The 16,971-nt window shown below is 41.0% G+C and overlaps 1 protein-coding gene across 2 annotated transcripts in view; it reads left to right on the top strand.

The window, feature by feature from the left end:
• Positions 1 to 16,971, top strand: part of kcnab1b (potassium voltage-gated channel subfamily A regulatory beta subunit 1b) — a 31,599-nt gene that overhangs the window by 811 nt on the left and 13,817 nt on the right. For both annotated transcript variants that reach the window (XM_069706240.1, XM_069706241.1), the window contains exons 2-7: positions 519 to 1,078; positions 8,821 to 8,864; positions 13,604 to 13,641; positions 14,390 to 14,469; positions 14,953 to 14,997; positions 16,447 to 16,491. In XM_069706240.1, the coding sequence (XP_069562341.1) occupies positions 864 to 1,078; positions 8,821 to 8,864; positions 13,604 to 13,641; positions 14,390 to 14,469; positions 14,953 to 14,997; positions 16,447 to 16,491 (467 nt within the window). In that variant the 5' untranslated portion in view covers positions 519 to 863. The remainder of the gene's footprint in view (positions 1 to 518; positions 1,079 to 8,820; positions 8,865 to 13,603; positions 13,642 to 14,389; positions 14,470 to 14,952; positions 14,998 to 16,446; positions 16,492 to 16,971) is intronic.

The following is a 16,971-nucleotide window of genomic DNA, read 5'->3' as shown; positions in this document are numbered from 1 at the left end:
GTGTGTGTGTGTGTGTGTGTGTGTGTGTGTGTGTGTGTGTGTGTACACAGTGTCAAGAGCACACTGTAGTGGTGCAGTGTTACTCTCCTCACTCCAGATGTTTCATTAAAAGGCTTAGCGGCAGCAGAGGCTGACTTTGTTAAGTGAAATAGAAAGCAAGAGTCATTATTTGAGAAGAAAAAGTGGAAAAAATATGGAAAGGGGTGAGGGAAATGAAGCAGGACAGACGAAGAAAAAGGAGATAGAAAAACTAGGGCAGAATGGTGCTCATTCTACACATTGCTGCGCCTAAGGAGCTTAGAGATGTGAGCAAGAGGCGTTGAACTGAGGAAAACAGCATGGGAAAAAAAAATACAAAGATGTTTTGCAGGATTGTTTCTTTTAGATCTGTCAGGATTTTTTTTTTTTCTCTCTTCTAGTCAAGTGCTCCTCTCCACTGGATGACTCTTTTAAGAGGCTCATTCACTATCTCCTCTTGATCCTTCTCCCTCCATCTCCATCCTCTCTCATATTTTCAGGTGGAGTCCGACCAGCTCAGGATCCACGTCTCAGCTCCTCACAAACCGGCCAGGACTGCACCCCTGACATATCCGATCTTGACGAAACACCAGTTTGAGATTCTTCTCTCAAAAGAAACTGAATAATCTCGTGCTCCCATCATTCCTTCCTGTGATTTCCACATGAGATTCAGCAGCACCAGAAAGAGCTGGCCCGGACCGCTGAATTTCAGCTTCACATAACAAGAACAAGAACCAGGACAAAATCTAAGTTCAATAGACCGAAAAAACACTCTTAAGCACTTTAAGGCTGCAAACGAAGCCTTGTTTGTCTTGGAGTGGCTGTAGTGGCCTTTGCCAACAGCCATGCAGGTGTCCTTTGCATGTACGGACCACGGGCTGAAGGCCCCGCGTAACGGCGAGCACAGCAAGCAGAATGCCACCAGCCCCAACACAGCCAGCCAGGCCAGGGCTCGCTTCCGCACGGTGGCCCTGATAGCTCGCAGCCTGGGCTCCTTCACCCACCGCTACCACCACAACCTCAAGGAGTCCACCGGCAAGCTCACCGGCATGAAGTACCGGTACGTAAACTGATGGTGATGGAGGCTGTGTGAGAGAGGAGAGTGAGGTAGAAGGAGGAGGTGTGCTCACTTCAGTGAGTTCAGTCTTCTCCCCTCTGCTCAATGTGTGCCGTGAAAGACGGCCACAATCCTGACTGTGAGCAAAAGAAAATTCATCTGACAGAAAACACAAAATAATATTGAGGAAAAATGGTAGAAAACAAAATGAAGATGTATGAGCAGTGACAGGTGATGAGTGGGATGGTGTGTGTGTGTGTGTGTGTGTGTGTGTGTGTGTGTGTGTGTGTGTGTGTGTGTGCGCGTGTGCGTGCGCGCGCAAACTATGATGTGGGACAGTTTATGTTGTTTGGATTGCCAAGAGTTTCAGAAATGAACAATTTAATTTAAGTGCTTGCATGTGTAATTGAAAGACAGAGATAATGTATTTTGACCTGGTAATATAGACAGATAGAAAGATAAACTTCTTCAGGCACACCAAGCTTTATTTCCTCCTAGATTAAAAAGTTGTGAAACATAAATTATATTATGGCTAATATGCAGTCTGTGCCTCAACCCTGAGTTCGATCTTTAAGGGCTCACTTTAAGACTTTGACTGTTCTCAATAAGGAAAGTGAAAAGTGTGACAGTGACGGTGAGCGATGCCGGGCGGCAGTGCTCTCCATGTGTGTCTGTGTGGGAGTTGTAACCAGGCTGGGCCAAGTAAACAATGCTCCTTTATCTCAGTGAGTGGGCTCTTAACCCAGACCGCAGGAGCAAAATAGTAGTTTTCACCTCACACTGTTAACTCACTGGAGAGGGTGACATCATCGTTTACAGTGTTGGGATCAAGAGACACACCGAGAGGGAGACACAGAAGAGAGAGGATGACGGGAAGGGAAGGAGTTTGAGAGGAGGGATGAAAGAAAGAACAAAAAGACTTGAAGACACGGAGAATTAGAGACTGACTGACAGAGAAAATTGGGGCACTCGGGTCAGTTCACAGAAAAGAGGCAATTAGCAGAATATGGGCAGATTGGATGTGGAGCAGCTAAATGTGAAAAGTGTCTGCTTGTCACACAATCTCATCTCGTTTCCATAACAACACTGAAATGGCCAACTTCAATCTGCTTTCAGCGTTAAAAAAGCCCGGTGACTCCGCTGTGAGAACTACTTTACAGCTTACAAACTACTTTACAGCTTACAAACTTTTCTCTTTTTTTCATTTCGTAAGATTGATTTGGGAATTGTGCTGAATTTTTTTCAAATCTACTGTGCAGCTTTTTTTAAAAAAATTTTTTTTAAGTTACATCCAGGAAAGAAAGAACAATTTGATCCCTTGTGTAGCTAGTTGTAAAAATGAGTGGATGATGTTGGCAGTAAAGCTTTATCCAGCCTTCAGCAAATCCCCCTTTTTTACCACAGAGAAACAAATATCGGATGAAAAATCTCATCTGTCACGTCTCCTTTCTGCTCCCTGTTTGTCTGATTTATTTATTATTTCTCTCTTCTTTATCTTTATCTTTATCTGTTTCCCCCAAAGCAATGCATGTTAGAGGTTTGGAGAAGCCAAACCTCTAGCTTGCATTGCTTTGGACGCTATCTGACAGGGAATTTATTTCTCTTGAAGTGATGCCAATTCCACAACTAAATCTGTGTTGAACAAATTCTTTCAAGTTTTCTCTGTGATCTTCTATCACGGAATCTTCTCAATGATGAGAGTGTGAGCACTTGTGGGCGTATGCATTCGCACATCGCATTACATACACGAGCGCATGTGCTGTATGTGCATCTGATGTGCACGGCATTGAGGCTCCACAATGGGAACATCTGAAGGCGTAGCAAGTTGAAGCAGAAGATGTAGTGTGCAGCGCAAGCGAGCATAAACTAATAATACCACCACCCTCAGCATTCTCGTTGTCATGGCGATCCAAGTATAATGTAGTTCTAATTGTAGTGTCCCCCTGGTTGCAACCTTTCAAAGCTGTTTGACCTCTTCTTACTCTTCAAATAATATACAAACCCACAAACAGCACGCACAGTGGCCAAAATATGTGATGTAAGAAAACATGCTGTTCTTTGCTTCACAAGTTGTGCTGCAGATGATTTCTGGTTCCTGGTCGGGAGGCCTTCGGTTGCCCGGATTGATGTTCATAACGGTCATTAGACAGCAGAAGGCCTTTTGACAGTCCAGAAGGTTCGGGGAAGGTTCCGCTTGGTTGCTTCAGAGCTGTGCTGCAGATGGGCATGCAAAAATCCCTCCTGTTGACTCCTGCGGATGCAGGCTGTGTGTCGACAGTGTGAGTAATGCGTAAAGCCGTCACATGAAATGGGTTTTTTTGTGCATATGGAATAGTCCAAAAACGTGGTTCATTCTGGTCATTTTTTTTCATACTGTTGAGCTGAAGTTTTGGAGGAAACTATCGGAGTTGTGTCCCATTTGTTTGCGTAAAGCCGCCTCACAGTGAATGCCATTCTTGCACTCATGGATGCGTCTGCTATGCCTCCAGCTCGATCCTTTTAATTAAAAATCTTTTCCTCTTAGAGCCCCTCTATTTAACAAAGCAACGGGCTATCAGACTTTCCAGCAAAAATACTGGTGTAAGTGACTTTTTCTAGACACTATCATTTCTCCAGAGTCTCCTAAATCATCGACAGCTAAGGATGGATTTCTTCTGCTTAGATCTCATCAGTATGGAACTTTACTGATAACCTGCGTTATATTATTGTCAAAGTCAGAAACTACTTCCTTGTTACTGTATGTTAATCAGCTCAGTCAAGGACATCTTGATTACATCACTGTAGATTCTTTTTAAGAAGTTAGTGAGCAAGAAATCCTCATCTTTTTGTACAACAGATCCTTAAATGAATTTAAACAAAGCCTATATAAGCTTGTGATTACAGAGGCAGTTTGTAGGACTGATGCAACCTCTTCCTGTCTGCTTGACCACAGATCCTCTGTTGTTGTAGATGCAAGTTATATCATTATTTGCCTTGTTTTTGTTTGTCTGTGTGTTTGTTTGTGTTTTGCAGTAGACCTTGAATATATTACTGTGTGTGCAGATGTCTGTTTGCATGACTTCATGCATTTCTGCAGTCATGGAGCTGATCACGCTGCTTTTGCTCTGAGATGCACTGTTTGGCAGTGTTTCCAGTCAGTGGCTATTATAAATTGAACCCGCTACACTGTGGTTGCCTAGTTTTTCATCACACAACAAAGGTCTCCATCAACCTTTCAAAAGCATGAATGCCTTTATGTTCCAACATCATTTAGTTCAGAGCTTGTCTCAGCCATTCTGCTGTATAGATCTAATAATATGAGCCAGAGAATGGCACAACAGGAGCCCCGTAGCATGGAGCTGCCTTAAGACCAAACAAGCCCACAACGGTAAAAACCAAACAGCTTCTCAGTTAAAAAAAATCTGGAAGTTTGCATGGATTTACTGCATTTTAATTAAAGAGCAAATCTAAAATGGTTTTCTGGAAACACAATGGTTTTTATTAAAGTGTTTCCTTGCATACACAATTTTTACTCTTTATCTTTAATTGGCTTCTGCGAAGAGACTGTAATCACAAAGATAATTGGAAAGATAAAACAGAAGGAAAGCACCACAGCATGTGTGTAATCCTAATTTAGTACAATGATTTTGGATTAGATGCTTGCTGACTGAGCTGCACAAATCAAACAATCAGATAGCCCTAACCCTGAATCTATCTGAGCCTTCCTTTCTCGTCTTCATGACAGTGTACACTAATTAAATGTCACAGAAAACACCAACTGATCTTTGAGGTCAAAAGGTTGACCGTCTACATGAGAAGTTAGGCAAGATATCGTATGTTCAGCATGTATTTTCTGTCACTAAGTTTTATCATGGTGTGAATTCTTTCTTTCTTTTTCTTTTTTTGTTGTTGTCCATGTTGCCTCGCTCTCTCTGAAATCCACACCACTCTGAATCAACCACTTCAGATCTGCCCACATGTTTTTACAGGGTCAACCAGCAGATCACTAGCATCAGTCATGTGTCTCTTCCTGAAATAGTTATTGAGATTATCGACCCATCACTCACATGAGTGTATTTAAATGAAAGAAAAAGAAGTGCCAGAGCGTTTTGAATGAACTCCCAGAAGACAATAAAAAAGAACAGCATTTTAAAGAGTGTTTGTTGAATCTGTGTGTGCTCCGTGAAAATAAAAAAAAAATAAAAAAATGGAGCGAGGTTGATTTCGGCCCTGTGGTAAAACAAAGCAGAAAGTCGTGTCCAGACTCTGGCTCTTTATTACACACACTCCCCCACACACCATACAAACATGCACATTGTGCAGAGCCCTGTAGGGAGCTGGCTGTCATTTCCTATTTCCCATTCTCTGTCATATAGAATGCTTTATCTGTAAAGGGCGTTTGATCTGCTTAGACTTTAGGCTTGGACTTGCAACTCTGCAAGCTTCAGTCTGCTGCTAGTGCCTCTCAGTTTCTGTCTCTCTCTTTATCTTTATTGCGCTCTCTTCATCTCATCTCCATCATCTTAATCAGCGCTTTTTCCCCCCCAGCAACTCTGCTGCAGTTTTTCTTTCATTCTTAATCTATTTCCCTCAAAGTGCCTGCTTCCACTTCCCAACTTTCTTTCTGCCCACACACATGGTTTTGATATATTTAGAATATGACCCGCCTTTCTCCCCTGTACTGAATTATTTTGATAACAACATTATGGTTGCCATCGAGAGAGCGGTGGGAACCAAGGAGGTGGGTGTAGTCTAATCTCTCCGCCCATCAAGGTTGGCTTGTGTGGGTTTGCCTAGTCTACATTAATCCCCTGCGAGTGAGGAGTTTTATCTGTTTACTCATAACCTTGACAAAAGTGTTTGCTGACCAATATTGATTTCAACAATCCAGCGTCAGGAAATGAATCAAAATGCCCCAGTGTGCCTGGAGAGCCATATAGGCTTCTTCCAGGAAGAAAAAAAACATCCTCCCACAAAGAGGTCATTCCTCCAAAGGTTTAAGCTCAATATGAAGCAACATATCAGCCAGATGTTAATTTGATATTTTCATTTCAACTAGAGATCCACTAAGAACAGAAGCAGCTACATACAGTAGGGTCGCAGGATGTTCATAAGTGGTGACAGGTTTGTGTGAGGGGGCGTCATCAAATGACTCATTTGTCATTTTACTTCAAGGCTTCTTTTGAGCACCATCCAAGCATGAGGGGCCGCGCCACACTCATTGGCTGCAAAGTTGTTTATGTGCAAGTTTGTATAGACAAGTCGTCTTCTCCTTTGTGTACTTATGTTACCATTTATGATTATAATATTTAGCATAGTTGTACATCCTGCTTGTACATCACAGCAGCCCTGTTTTTTCTCTCTGTCTCCCACATACACACAAGCACCCATTTTCTCTTAAACACATAATTATTCAGTGTCCTCCCTTTGTTGCAAATGACCTGCTGTAATCCCTTGAATCATTAGCTTCTTTAGCAAAGAGACTCCGCTGGCACCCACATCCCAGACCTGGACAGATCTATTAATGAACTGCAGCAGGTTCTGGAGTTAATAATCAGGTATGGCCGATGTTGCTGCTTCCTGACTCCACAGAAAACACTGTAGAAAAAAAATGCAGAAGCAAGGTGGCTTTTCCGGCTGCTGAACGTTATTTATTTATTTTTTTCCTGTCATGAAGACAGCATAATGCATTTACAGGAAAGCAGCTCAGAAAAAAAGCTTTAGCTTATGGAGGAACACCATATAAAAGAGTTAGCATCAGGGCAGAAAGTCTTGTTTGGAATTAAATTGCCCTGTCGTCAGCTTGTTTATTGTGGGGGGAGTGCATAAAAGAGCTCCTGTAAACATGAGAACAGTATCAATGAATGTATACATGTATATACAATTTACAGCTATTCCAGGCATTACGCGGGCGCTTAACCCGAAGTAACGGGCAATAAATACCACAATGAACATTGCTCAACATCAGCAAGGTTTGTCCTCAATAACTCCCAACCAAACACACACAGATTGAGTCAGTAACACACTTCTAACCTGCAGTCCCGCCCTTCCTCCACACTTTCATGGATCAGGGCTCCCACTCTGTAATACGTCAGGGAGATGGAGGATACAATATCGAAACTCCTCCACCATATTAGAGGCAAGAATGCATCCCACGATTTGTGACAGCACTGACATCTGTCTCCTGGTTCTCTCCTGTCATGCTGCTATCAAAGCCTCTATCAAAACACGTCAATGAGTCCACAAGTGTCTAATCCCTCCATGTTTACATGTAAACACTTTCTTTTATATGCTTTACTCTTTAATCTTGGCAGCTCAGTCAAACCACCGACTTGATGACTAATGCATTTCCGTTTCGGACACCTAATTTAATGGGCTAAGGGCACAGTTAGACAGCTCAGGCTAGAATTAGTCCGCCATCATTTCGACAGGCGCAGGCCATTAATGGTCAGGCACGAGAAAACGACTGCTGGTATTTTTTACAGCCCCATTTGTTGCAATGAGTAAATGCCTGCAACACCGAGCAGACGGCATAATTCCCAGACCATAATTGGAGGCTGCTTCTGTTCCTATTTGGACATATTCTTCTCTCAAAATGAAGCGTTTCTCTTACGATAGTGGTGTTGTGTGTGCATGTGGCCTCAAAGATTGTGTCAAAGGAACATGTCTCAATTTTACAGCGTTTGCTTTGCATCACTTCCACTATCAGACAGCCGTGGTTGCCGTGGCAGGGCTGTCGATTCCCTTGTCACAGTTTTCTTTCACCTACGGTTCACATCCATTACACTGTGGGATGACACCTGTAGCGGCTGGAGGGAGAACAATCTGCTTTTGCAGTCTTTGTCTGTGTGAAGCAATTAAATGCTTACACCACATGAGATCTCTTCTCAGTTGGACTTGATGCAGCACAGATTGTAAAACTATATGTGAAGTGCAGAGTTGAGACTCAGGGGTGGCAAGAAGTCTGATGTCTTGCTTTATCTGCCATGTTGTTAAAGGGAGCTGGGAGTGCCTCACTGCATTGCTGCAGATCAGCTGGATGTAACTGAATTGTTATGGTGGAGACATATATCAGGATCAGACATACATTATTGCACGGTTAATAGGTACGAGGACACATTAAGGGAGCTAAGAAAGAAATAGTGTATGTGTGAGGAGCTATCTTGAGGAAAGCTGATATAATACAACATCAGTGCTTTGCTGTCTGCAGTTTGTGGGGAAGACAATAACAGTAAAAGGCCTAAGGACTGAAGTGCTCCCTGCTGTAAGACTAGGTCGAATGCTTAGAGTAAAAGAAGTGACAGTTGACTGAGGAAAGGCAAAGACTAACACTTCTCAAAAAGTACCAAACTGCACCAAAAGAAGGTGGGATCAATATTGACAGAATAAATCATCGGCCCTTCCCCCTGTAATCTCCCTGTTAAGATTCAGTGCCGGTGATAAAGGTGACCTGAAGATTTAGACAATCTTTTCATCTCAATCTCATTGGAAGATATCAAACAATGTTATTATGAAACCCTGCGTAGTAAAATTACAATTGATTTTTTTTGGCATAGCTACTCTAACCTTTACAGTTACTTTTTTATTTCAGTCTCTCAAATTATGGTTGGAAACAACATAGATTTTGGTTTTGATTCGACATAAATTCATTGTTGGCCCGGAGCTACATACAGAAGTGTTTTAATTGCGATCACATTTGACTGATGACATCTCGAGTCTAAATAACGCTGTGTTATTTTTTAATCATGCTTTGTTTTCCCACACAGGAACCTGGGGAAATCTGGGTTGCGTGTTTCCTGTCTGGGGCTTGGTGAGTACATTTAATTAGCATTCGAAAATTGCAGATATCTAATTATTTCATAAGCATCCATGTGTAATTGAACTTATTTGTGTGTGTGTGTGTGTGTGTGTGTGTGTGTGTGTGTGTGTGTGTGTGTGTGTGTGTGTGTGTGTGTGTGTGTGTGTCTGTAGAGAGGAAGTAGGACCAGTGAAATAGCCAAGCTGAAGGGGACAGATATTTAAATTTCATTACATTGTTTCACCCTACTCTAAACTTCATGCATTTTTCATGTGCATGGAAAGTCATGAGACAACAGAAAGCTGTTTGCAGAGCATTCATGTTTTTCCTGTTAATATTTAATCTATGGCAGTGGTTTTAGAAAACAAGTTGCTCAATTATCACACATATCCACTGCACACCAAAGGGTAAACACTCTCATTCATCTTGATAGGACTGATTCATTTAGTAAATGTCTTGTATGTGTGTGTGTGTTTCTGTATGTAGTGTTTTGCAGTGTGTGTGTGTGTGTGTGTGTGTGTGTGTGTGTGTGTGTGTGCGCACGTGCGTAACTTGAAGGGGGTGTGTCTCTAGAGACAAAATAACAACTTGGGGATGATGATTCTGCTGCCTAGGCCCAACAGATACTGAAGAAAATCTGTGAATGAGTCAATTAATCATTTCCGTAGTGATTTTTTTTTTTTTTTTTTAAAGATTTAGCAACAGCACGTTGAGGAGGCAGGGAGGCATATTGAGGAGGACGAACATTCATCAGCTGAAAGGAATTGGTTTCAAGCCTTAATGTTGGCAAGCATCAGCCACGGAGTGCCCTTGAGCAAAACATTGATTCCTTGCTGTACCAGATTTCTGTAGCTGGGTGGAAGGAAAAGAACAATTTCACTGTGGGGATCAAACATGTTTCTTCAGCATGGAATTCTCCCAACATCTCAACTGTATAATCAAATTTTAAAGGAGAAGTTTCGACGATTGGGAAATATACTTCACTGTCTTGAGCGTTAGATGATTCTCACATCTGCACAAAGTGGAAGCTACTATAGCAGCTTGGTATCTTAGTTTAGCACAACTTCAAAGTTTGTGCTAAACTAAGTTACCAGATGCTGGCAAAAGCCTTACATCGCTGAAGAGACACGAGACTGGCACTGATCTTCTCCTCTAACAGCTTCTTTCTTCTGTATATACAGTACATTAGTGCAGTGTGTGTGTGTGAGAGAGAGAGTGAGAGGAACTCACATGACATGGGACTAAATACAATGGGTTTTTATTGCTGAGCTTCAATGCTGCTATTACTTATCGAGCCTGTTTTAACTCCTGACAGATGACAGGTGCTGTCTGTTTATCTGCACCAACCAATTGAAGGCTGAAAGTAAAGAATGAGGAAATGGAACGTTAAGCTAAATGATAACTCGTGCTCCCCTGGGCAGTATAATGAAGCTTTTAGAGTATTAAAAGGCAAATGAGGAAATAAAGAATAAAGAATATTAAGGAACCAAAGTACCTGTCAACAGATTGCTGCAAAGACAGCAAACAGTCATTTGTTTGGTCTGGCATTACATTAGTTACTTCCAAATACCCTCTGTCATGAGAGCATGGGGAAAAAAATAGTTTTTTACTCAAAACTAGTTCATCTATCATTTGTTTTGTTGTGTTTTACTGTTTCACTGCTTCAGTTGTATAGATTATAATTTGATAGATTTAATTTTGGTTGTTGCCAGTTTAGAAGAGGTTGAGCCTCCACATATCTGCTGCTATACTTCTGGCACCATTGGCCACAGGTTTACCACCAGTTTTTCCATTATTTCCTATTAGTAGGAGATATAAACTAGCTTCATGTGACAGGATCAGGCAGCAGAGTACTGGGAGACTGTAAAAATTTTGTTCATCCGATGCTGTTTAAAGCAAGAGCAGGGACTGTAAGTGTGTCACCAAAACACGGTACATGACTGCAGTCAAGACATGTTTATTATATTTTATTATACATTTCACAGGCACAGTGCTCACTGTTCAACAGAAACACAATGTGCCAGAGTTAGCATAACAGGATCATTTTCATTTCTTTACCAGCGAACAGATGTTAGAAAGGAACTAAAAATTTTGAAAATAAAACGAATAGCTACAAGAACTCATGAACTGATAAAATATAAATGTATCAAGTTTTACAGCTCTGAAATCTGCTTGACCACTGGTCACAAGCTTTAATTGTATGTTTAAATAAATGTTTATACAATCCATATATAATGTAATTGTTTCAGCAATCACTGAGTTTATTACTTATAAAGATTTTAAATTAAATTATTGAAATGACTTTTTTGTACATTACTGGCATAATATATAAAAGAGCATTGGGCCTCATTCACCAATATCTACTTAAGACTTTTCTTAAATTTGTTCTTAACAAATGTCCTTAGAAAAGGTCTATGTCAGATTCAGGACAACCCCAGATTGGTTAGCACATCTGTTCTTAGATTGATTAATCCCACGGGCCTAGTACATTGAAAGTGTGTGCCAGTTGTCCTCAATTAGCATAAATAAACGCCCTGCCGACGCCCATAAAAAGGCATGAGATGTCAGTGCCGTGTGCACACGGAGTCACAGACAGTGAGAAAGAAAAGAGAAGTTGAGAGAAACATAAATAATGCCGAAAAACGATGGCGCACCGGACCGAAGAACAAATACAGCAGTTCTGAAGTGGAAGTATTGCTGCAGGAAGTGAACAGAAAAAAGGATGTCATATTTAATAGCGCAACATAAGTACTGGATGTAAAATGAACAAAAAAAAAACCAGCCTGGAGCAGCATCTCCAGACCTGCACCCAGATCCTGTTCACCTGCCCCAGATCTGATCTCAGATGGTCCTGGACATCCAAACACTGACAGACAGCCTCCGTCGGAGTGTTAATGTAGTGTTTATTCAAAACCATTATGAATTATAATGAAATGTCATTGTAGATGAAATGCTATAATATTATACAACTGTTGAATTGAAGAAAATGCATTTACCAATTAGTTGGCACAAACATTTCAGCCCTCAGACGTGCGTAAGTGTGCTCTTGAGTGTGCATAGATTTTGTTTTTACCTAAGAAAAAAATCCCAAATAAGAAAACATTGGTGAATGCTAGAATCTTTGTAAAAAACAGAGTAAGTGGGTTTTAAGAAGAAATTTGAATTGAAAATTGAATGAGGCACAATTTTTTGGTCAATCCAAACACAAGATACTTGAACTACAGACAAACTGTAGCTTTTACCTTAGAATCATTATGTCTGATTTGAGAAGAAATTGCATTACATTTGAATTAAGACACGATCAGCTTAACTACGCTGTGATGTGATTCATTTCATCAGTAAGTTTTGAAGCAGTTGGTGTTTTGTGTAACTATTGTAAAGATCACTATATCATCAGCATATCAGTGGATCTATACGGATAATGTCAGGGGATATCTCCCAATGTGCACCAATCCTTTTCCAGGGAAATAAGAAAAAAAGATTTAGCCAAATATTGGGCCTCATTCACTAACAGTGCATACGCACAAATCTATGCTTAAACCGTGCGTACTAACATTTGACACACAAATTTGGGATTCATCAATATTTTCTTTCCTGAATTTGTTCGTACTCTGCGAACAAATTTAGGAAGACTTTAGACCATACGTACAAACAAAAAATGACTGTCTGGCTGTCTTAGAAAATGTAAACACATCTTTTAGCATATTAAATTAAACCTCATTCATTACGAAAGAATTTAATAAATGACAATATTATTAAAAAACATTAATTTACTAATGCATTGACCAAATTAATTAAATAAGCTAAACATTAAATTGACGCCCGAAAATCCAGATATCAATTATTCTCTTAATTAAAATATTCACATATATTCACATATTCACAGATAATTTCCAATACCATATTAATTCTGAAATAAATTACCTGTGGCTAATCTTGCTGGATGTCATCACTTCCATGCAGCGCTTCATGCACAGTGTAACGACAACGCAAATTCAACTTCGATTATCTCCTCAACACTTTGTCACACAGACGAGGGCACCGACATTTTTAGAAAGCTTGAGCCATGTAGTTTCCGGGGATATCTGCTTTATCTCTCTGATAAATACTAGCTGTGCTATTGCAGTCATCAAATTCTAAGTGTTCTAAGTGTTAATCTGTGGCATAGTGCGCAATTCAGGGGAAACAGCAGCCTCAGTAACAGCAGCCTACGCATCATTTTCTTTTAACCATAGTTACTCGTGAGGAAACACTTTTAAAAAATGTTTTTGTTGCCTTCTCTGTCAACTTCTCTTCACTCTCTCCACTTCACCGTTTCAGATTCACTTACATACGCAAGGTGATGAGAACAAAATTGGCCGGGACGCACTTGACATGAATCCCACCGTGCGCACAAAATAATGACATTTCTACACATATATTAGTAAATGAGGCCCAATGAAACATAACTCCAAACTGAATTCATCATGAAGAGACGTTGGTATACATTGAATGTCACAAATGCACCAAAAATAATTTCCGTTTGTACATGTTTTGGGTTCAAACACAGGAAACGTATATGGCAGGCGGCCTTTTCTCTTTTATCTATCAACACTCAACACTGACATTTGGCTGTGATGGCTTTAGGGCAGGGGACATTTTGTCATGTGTCCAAAAATGTCAAAGTCTTAATTAATGCACATCGAAAATGATTTAGTCTTGTGCATTTTTTGTTTGTTCCAAAACTTTGACTTTGACATTTTCTTCAACAGGAACATGGGTAACATTTGGAGGTCAGATCTCTGATGAGGTAAGACTTTCTGTCAAATTCATTGTTCAGTTGTCACAGCTCATGATCAGACGTTGACTTTCATTATTTTTGAATGAGCAAAACCCAAATGCAACCAGGAAGGAGTTGTGACGGTTTACAACTCCCAATTTGTAGCACCCATGGGAGCAATTTAGAGTAACTGGATGTAAAATGTTGTGTGAGCAAATCACCGTAATCACATAAATTTCCCAATATCACAGCAGACTGTTGAGTTCATCTTGTCTCTACTAAGGCCAAATGGTCAGGTCTTATTCCTCCCTGTCACAAGATATTAAGCAGAATACCCCTCCCACCCCGCTGATCCGACCTTGAAGTGAGAAAAACACTGAACGGGGGATAGCTCATCATTGCCTGATGACCACTGGGATGAACTGACACTGACACACATTCACTGAAACACAACAAGGGACGGGTACAGAAGGAGGAAGTCATCATGACAGAACAAGCCTTCCGCTCTGATCCCATCTCCCCTTTCTGAAGAAAAACCGCAGGCACCACAACTAGGTTCAAAAATATGGGAAATATATTGAGCAGTAAACAACTTTAATCAACAAGCAGCCTGTACAGTTTTTCTGGTGATGTGTAGCTCGGCAGCAAACATATTTACTCTCCATCAGCTTCTTCAGGGAATTTTCATCCTTTTTGAAGTGTAATTTGGGTAGTATTTATAGGAGTCTATTATACCACACTGAGGTCCATGAGGGGAAACTTTTCTTGCCTGTGTCAGGTCGCAGAGCAGCTGATGACTATCGCCTACGAGAGTGGGGTCAACCTGTTCGACACAGCTGAGGTCTACTCCGGGGGGAAGTGAGTGATGTCTTCCATTTGTATCTCACTTCCACAGAAACCTTTTCTGGTCTTGTCAGCTCTTTTCCCCGTAGAATATGAGCTGTTAACAAGGTTCAGCCCCAGACCAAGAATTATGCACCTGAGGAAGCCCAAAATGAAAGGTAGCCACAACTCTAAAGTGATTTGCATAATATTATTCATCACTGGAGGCTCCCCATTATGGTCATAGTTCTATCTAACGTTATAGGCCTGGACATTGTCTCTGTGAGTAGTGTGGGACGCGCTGCAGCTTTATGGGGATGAATATTAATTTTAAGGTTGCTGGTAAAATTCAGGCGCACAATACAGGAGACATTTATGCTTTTTCTTGTACTCCCTCTGATTTTTAATCAGGCATTCATGCTGTAGATGTGTGGCAGATAACACTCATGCTTGCAGGCTGCAAAAGACAAGGCAGTGTGAGATCTAATCTTATCATCTTTTGTTGTTTCTTTTTTACAGAGCAGAGATAATCCTGGGAAACATCATCAAGAAAAAGTGCTGGAGGTGAAGTCTCTAAACAAAGCAAAAAGATTTAATTTAATGGTTCAAGGATATGCTTTAGAACGTATTTAAACTATACTGTATAGCCAAATGTATGTCAACACAAACATTTAACTCGTGCTGTTTATGTACATTTTGAACTCCGTCTTCCAAATCCATGGGCTTTAATTTTCCACTGTAAGGGCATCCACTCCTCCAGGATTGTTTTCTTTAAGGTTTCGGAGCTCAGCTGCAGGGATTTGCTCCCATTCTGTCACAAGAGCATTACTGAGGTCGGGCACTGATGTTGGGTGATAAAGCCTGGTTCACAGCTGGTGCTCCAACAGTAACAGAGGTGTTGGTCGGGGTTGAGGTTCTTTCACCCACAAATATCTTTGTGAACCTTGAGGTGGAAGCCCACTGTTGTCTTAAACAGCTGTCCCTGTCATTTTTTTTTGGCCTAACGACTTAAAATTAAGCAATGATTACTTATTACCTCACATCACAGGCTATTGTCTGAACAAGTTATGAAGGTTAAGTTTGTTTCATGTAAGTAGTTTTTACAGCATTCAGAGAAAAATACAATATGAATAAGAGAAAACAATAAAATAAAAATAGAAATCAATAGTCTGCACCAGGGCTGTTGGACTGTATGTAGGTTGTTGTGCTTTCAGCTAAATGCTAACATCAGCATGCTAACATGCTCATAATACCAGCACGTCGATGTGTAGCCGGTATAATGTTACTAATTTACCGTGGTAGCATGCTAAACATGCAGCTGAGGCTGGTGGGAATGCCATCACTTTTGCAGGTAATATTGAGCTGATGGTGGCACGAGAAAAGGTGAATTGAGTTAAAGTTATTACAATGACAATGACAGTAAAAAGCACAAAACGTGTGGTAGTGCTGAAGAAAAAGTAATATTCTTCCGATCCATCCAATATTTGAATGGATGGATGATAGTGTGGTAGATGACAGTGTGTGACTCCGCCACAGAACACGACATTTTATATTATGTTATATATGACTTTTACATTGCTGCACACGCTGCAGCGATAAGACAGTGTATCACCTCATTCAACAAGTCATACCAGCTCTCTGCCCACCTTCACCTTGACTCTGGATCTGTTTGAATAATTAATCATTCAAGCATGGAGGATTTCCATAGCGGGGGCACTGTCTCATTAGGCTTCAGAGAAGATAGTCCCTCTGTGGTTCTTCATGCTAGATAAGTTACATGTTTGAAAAAGGAGCACATCTCATCTGCCACTTCACACTGCAGGAAGGTCACTGAAGGACACTTGAGTGATTATTAAGTAATTGTGATAGATGTGCTGGCTTATGCTGCTCTCACACAGACACATGCCATCATGGACACGTGCAGGCATCGCCGTATAACATTCAAAGATCCGTTTGAGAGGAACTTTTCATCGTTTTTATGCCCCTGTGATGTGTCTGTCCGTCTCCCATCAGGAGATCCAGCCTGGTGATCACCACAAAGCTGTACTGGGGAGGAAAGTAAGTTTCTATGCATACGTGTGTGTGTGTGTGTGTGTGTGTGTGTGTGTGTGTGTGTGTGTGTGTGTGTGTGTGTGTGTGTGTGTGTGTGTGTGTGTGTGTGTGTGTGTGTGTGTGTGTGTGTGTGTGTGTGTGTGTGTTGATTCTCCTCCTCAGATGTTCAGCCTATCTTACCAGCAATGGGCTACACATTCAAACTTCTGCAGAGAGCTGCAGAGAGCGTGACATGGGATCCAACATATGTAAAAACCACAGGGGGATAGACATGGAGGATGTGCTCACAAAATTACACCGTGGTCATGTTCTCACCCCCTTTTCCTTACTGTCCTACAAGTACTGCCAAACTGCCAAGAGTCATGTCTGCTTCTGCTGTCATGCTCAAGTATCCTACTCTCAATCTTCATTAGTCACATTCCCTCTTTCTAAAACTCTACAGAGGGAAGGAGATCCTCCATCAGCACATCCGCATATTTCTTCTGG

Source organism: Brachyistius frenatus, unplaced genomic scaffold (assembly GCF_029030835.1).
Source record: "Brachyistius frenatus isolate BFR_SWC_R1_liver_20210118 unplaced genomic scaffold, ASM2903083v1 Contig_61, whole genome shotgun sequence".
Taxonomy (NCBI): Eukaryota; Metazoa; Chordata; class Actinopteri; family Embiotocidae; genus Brachyistius; species Brachyistius frenatus.
This window is presented reverse-complemented; position numbering and strand designations above follow the sequence as displayed.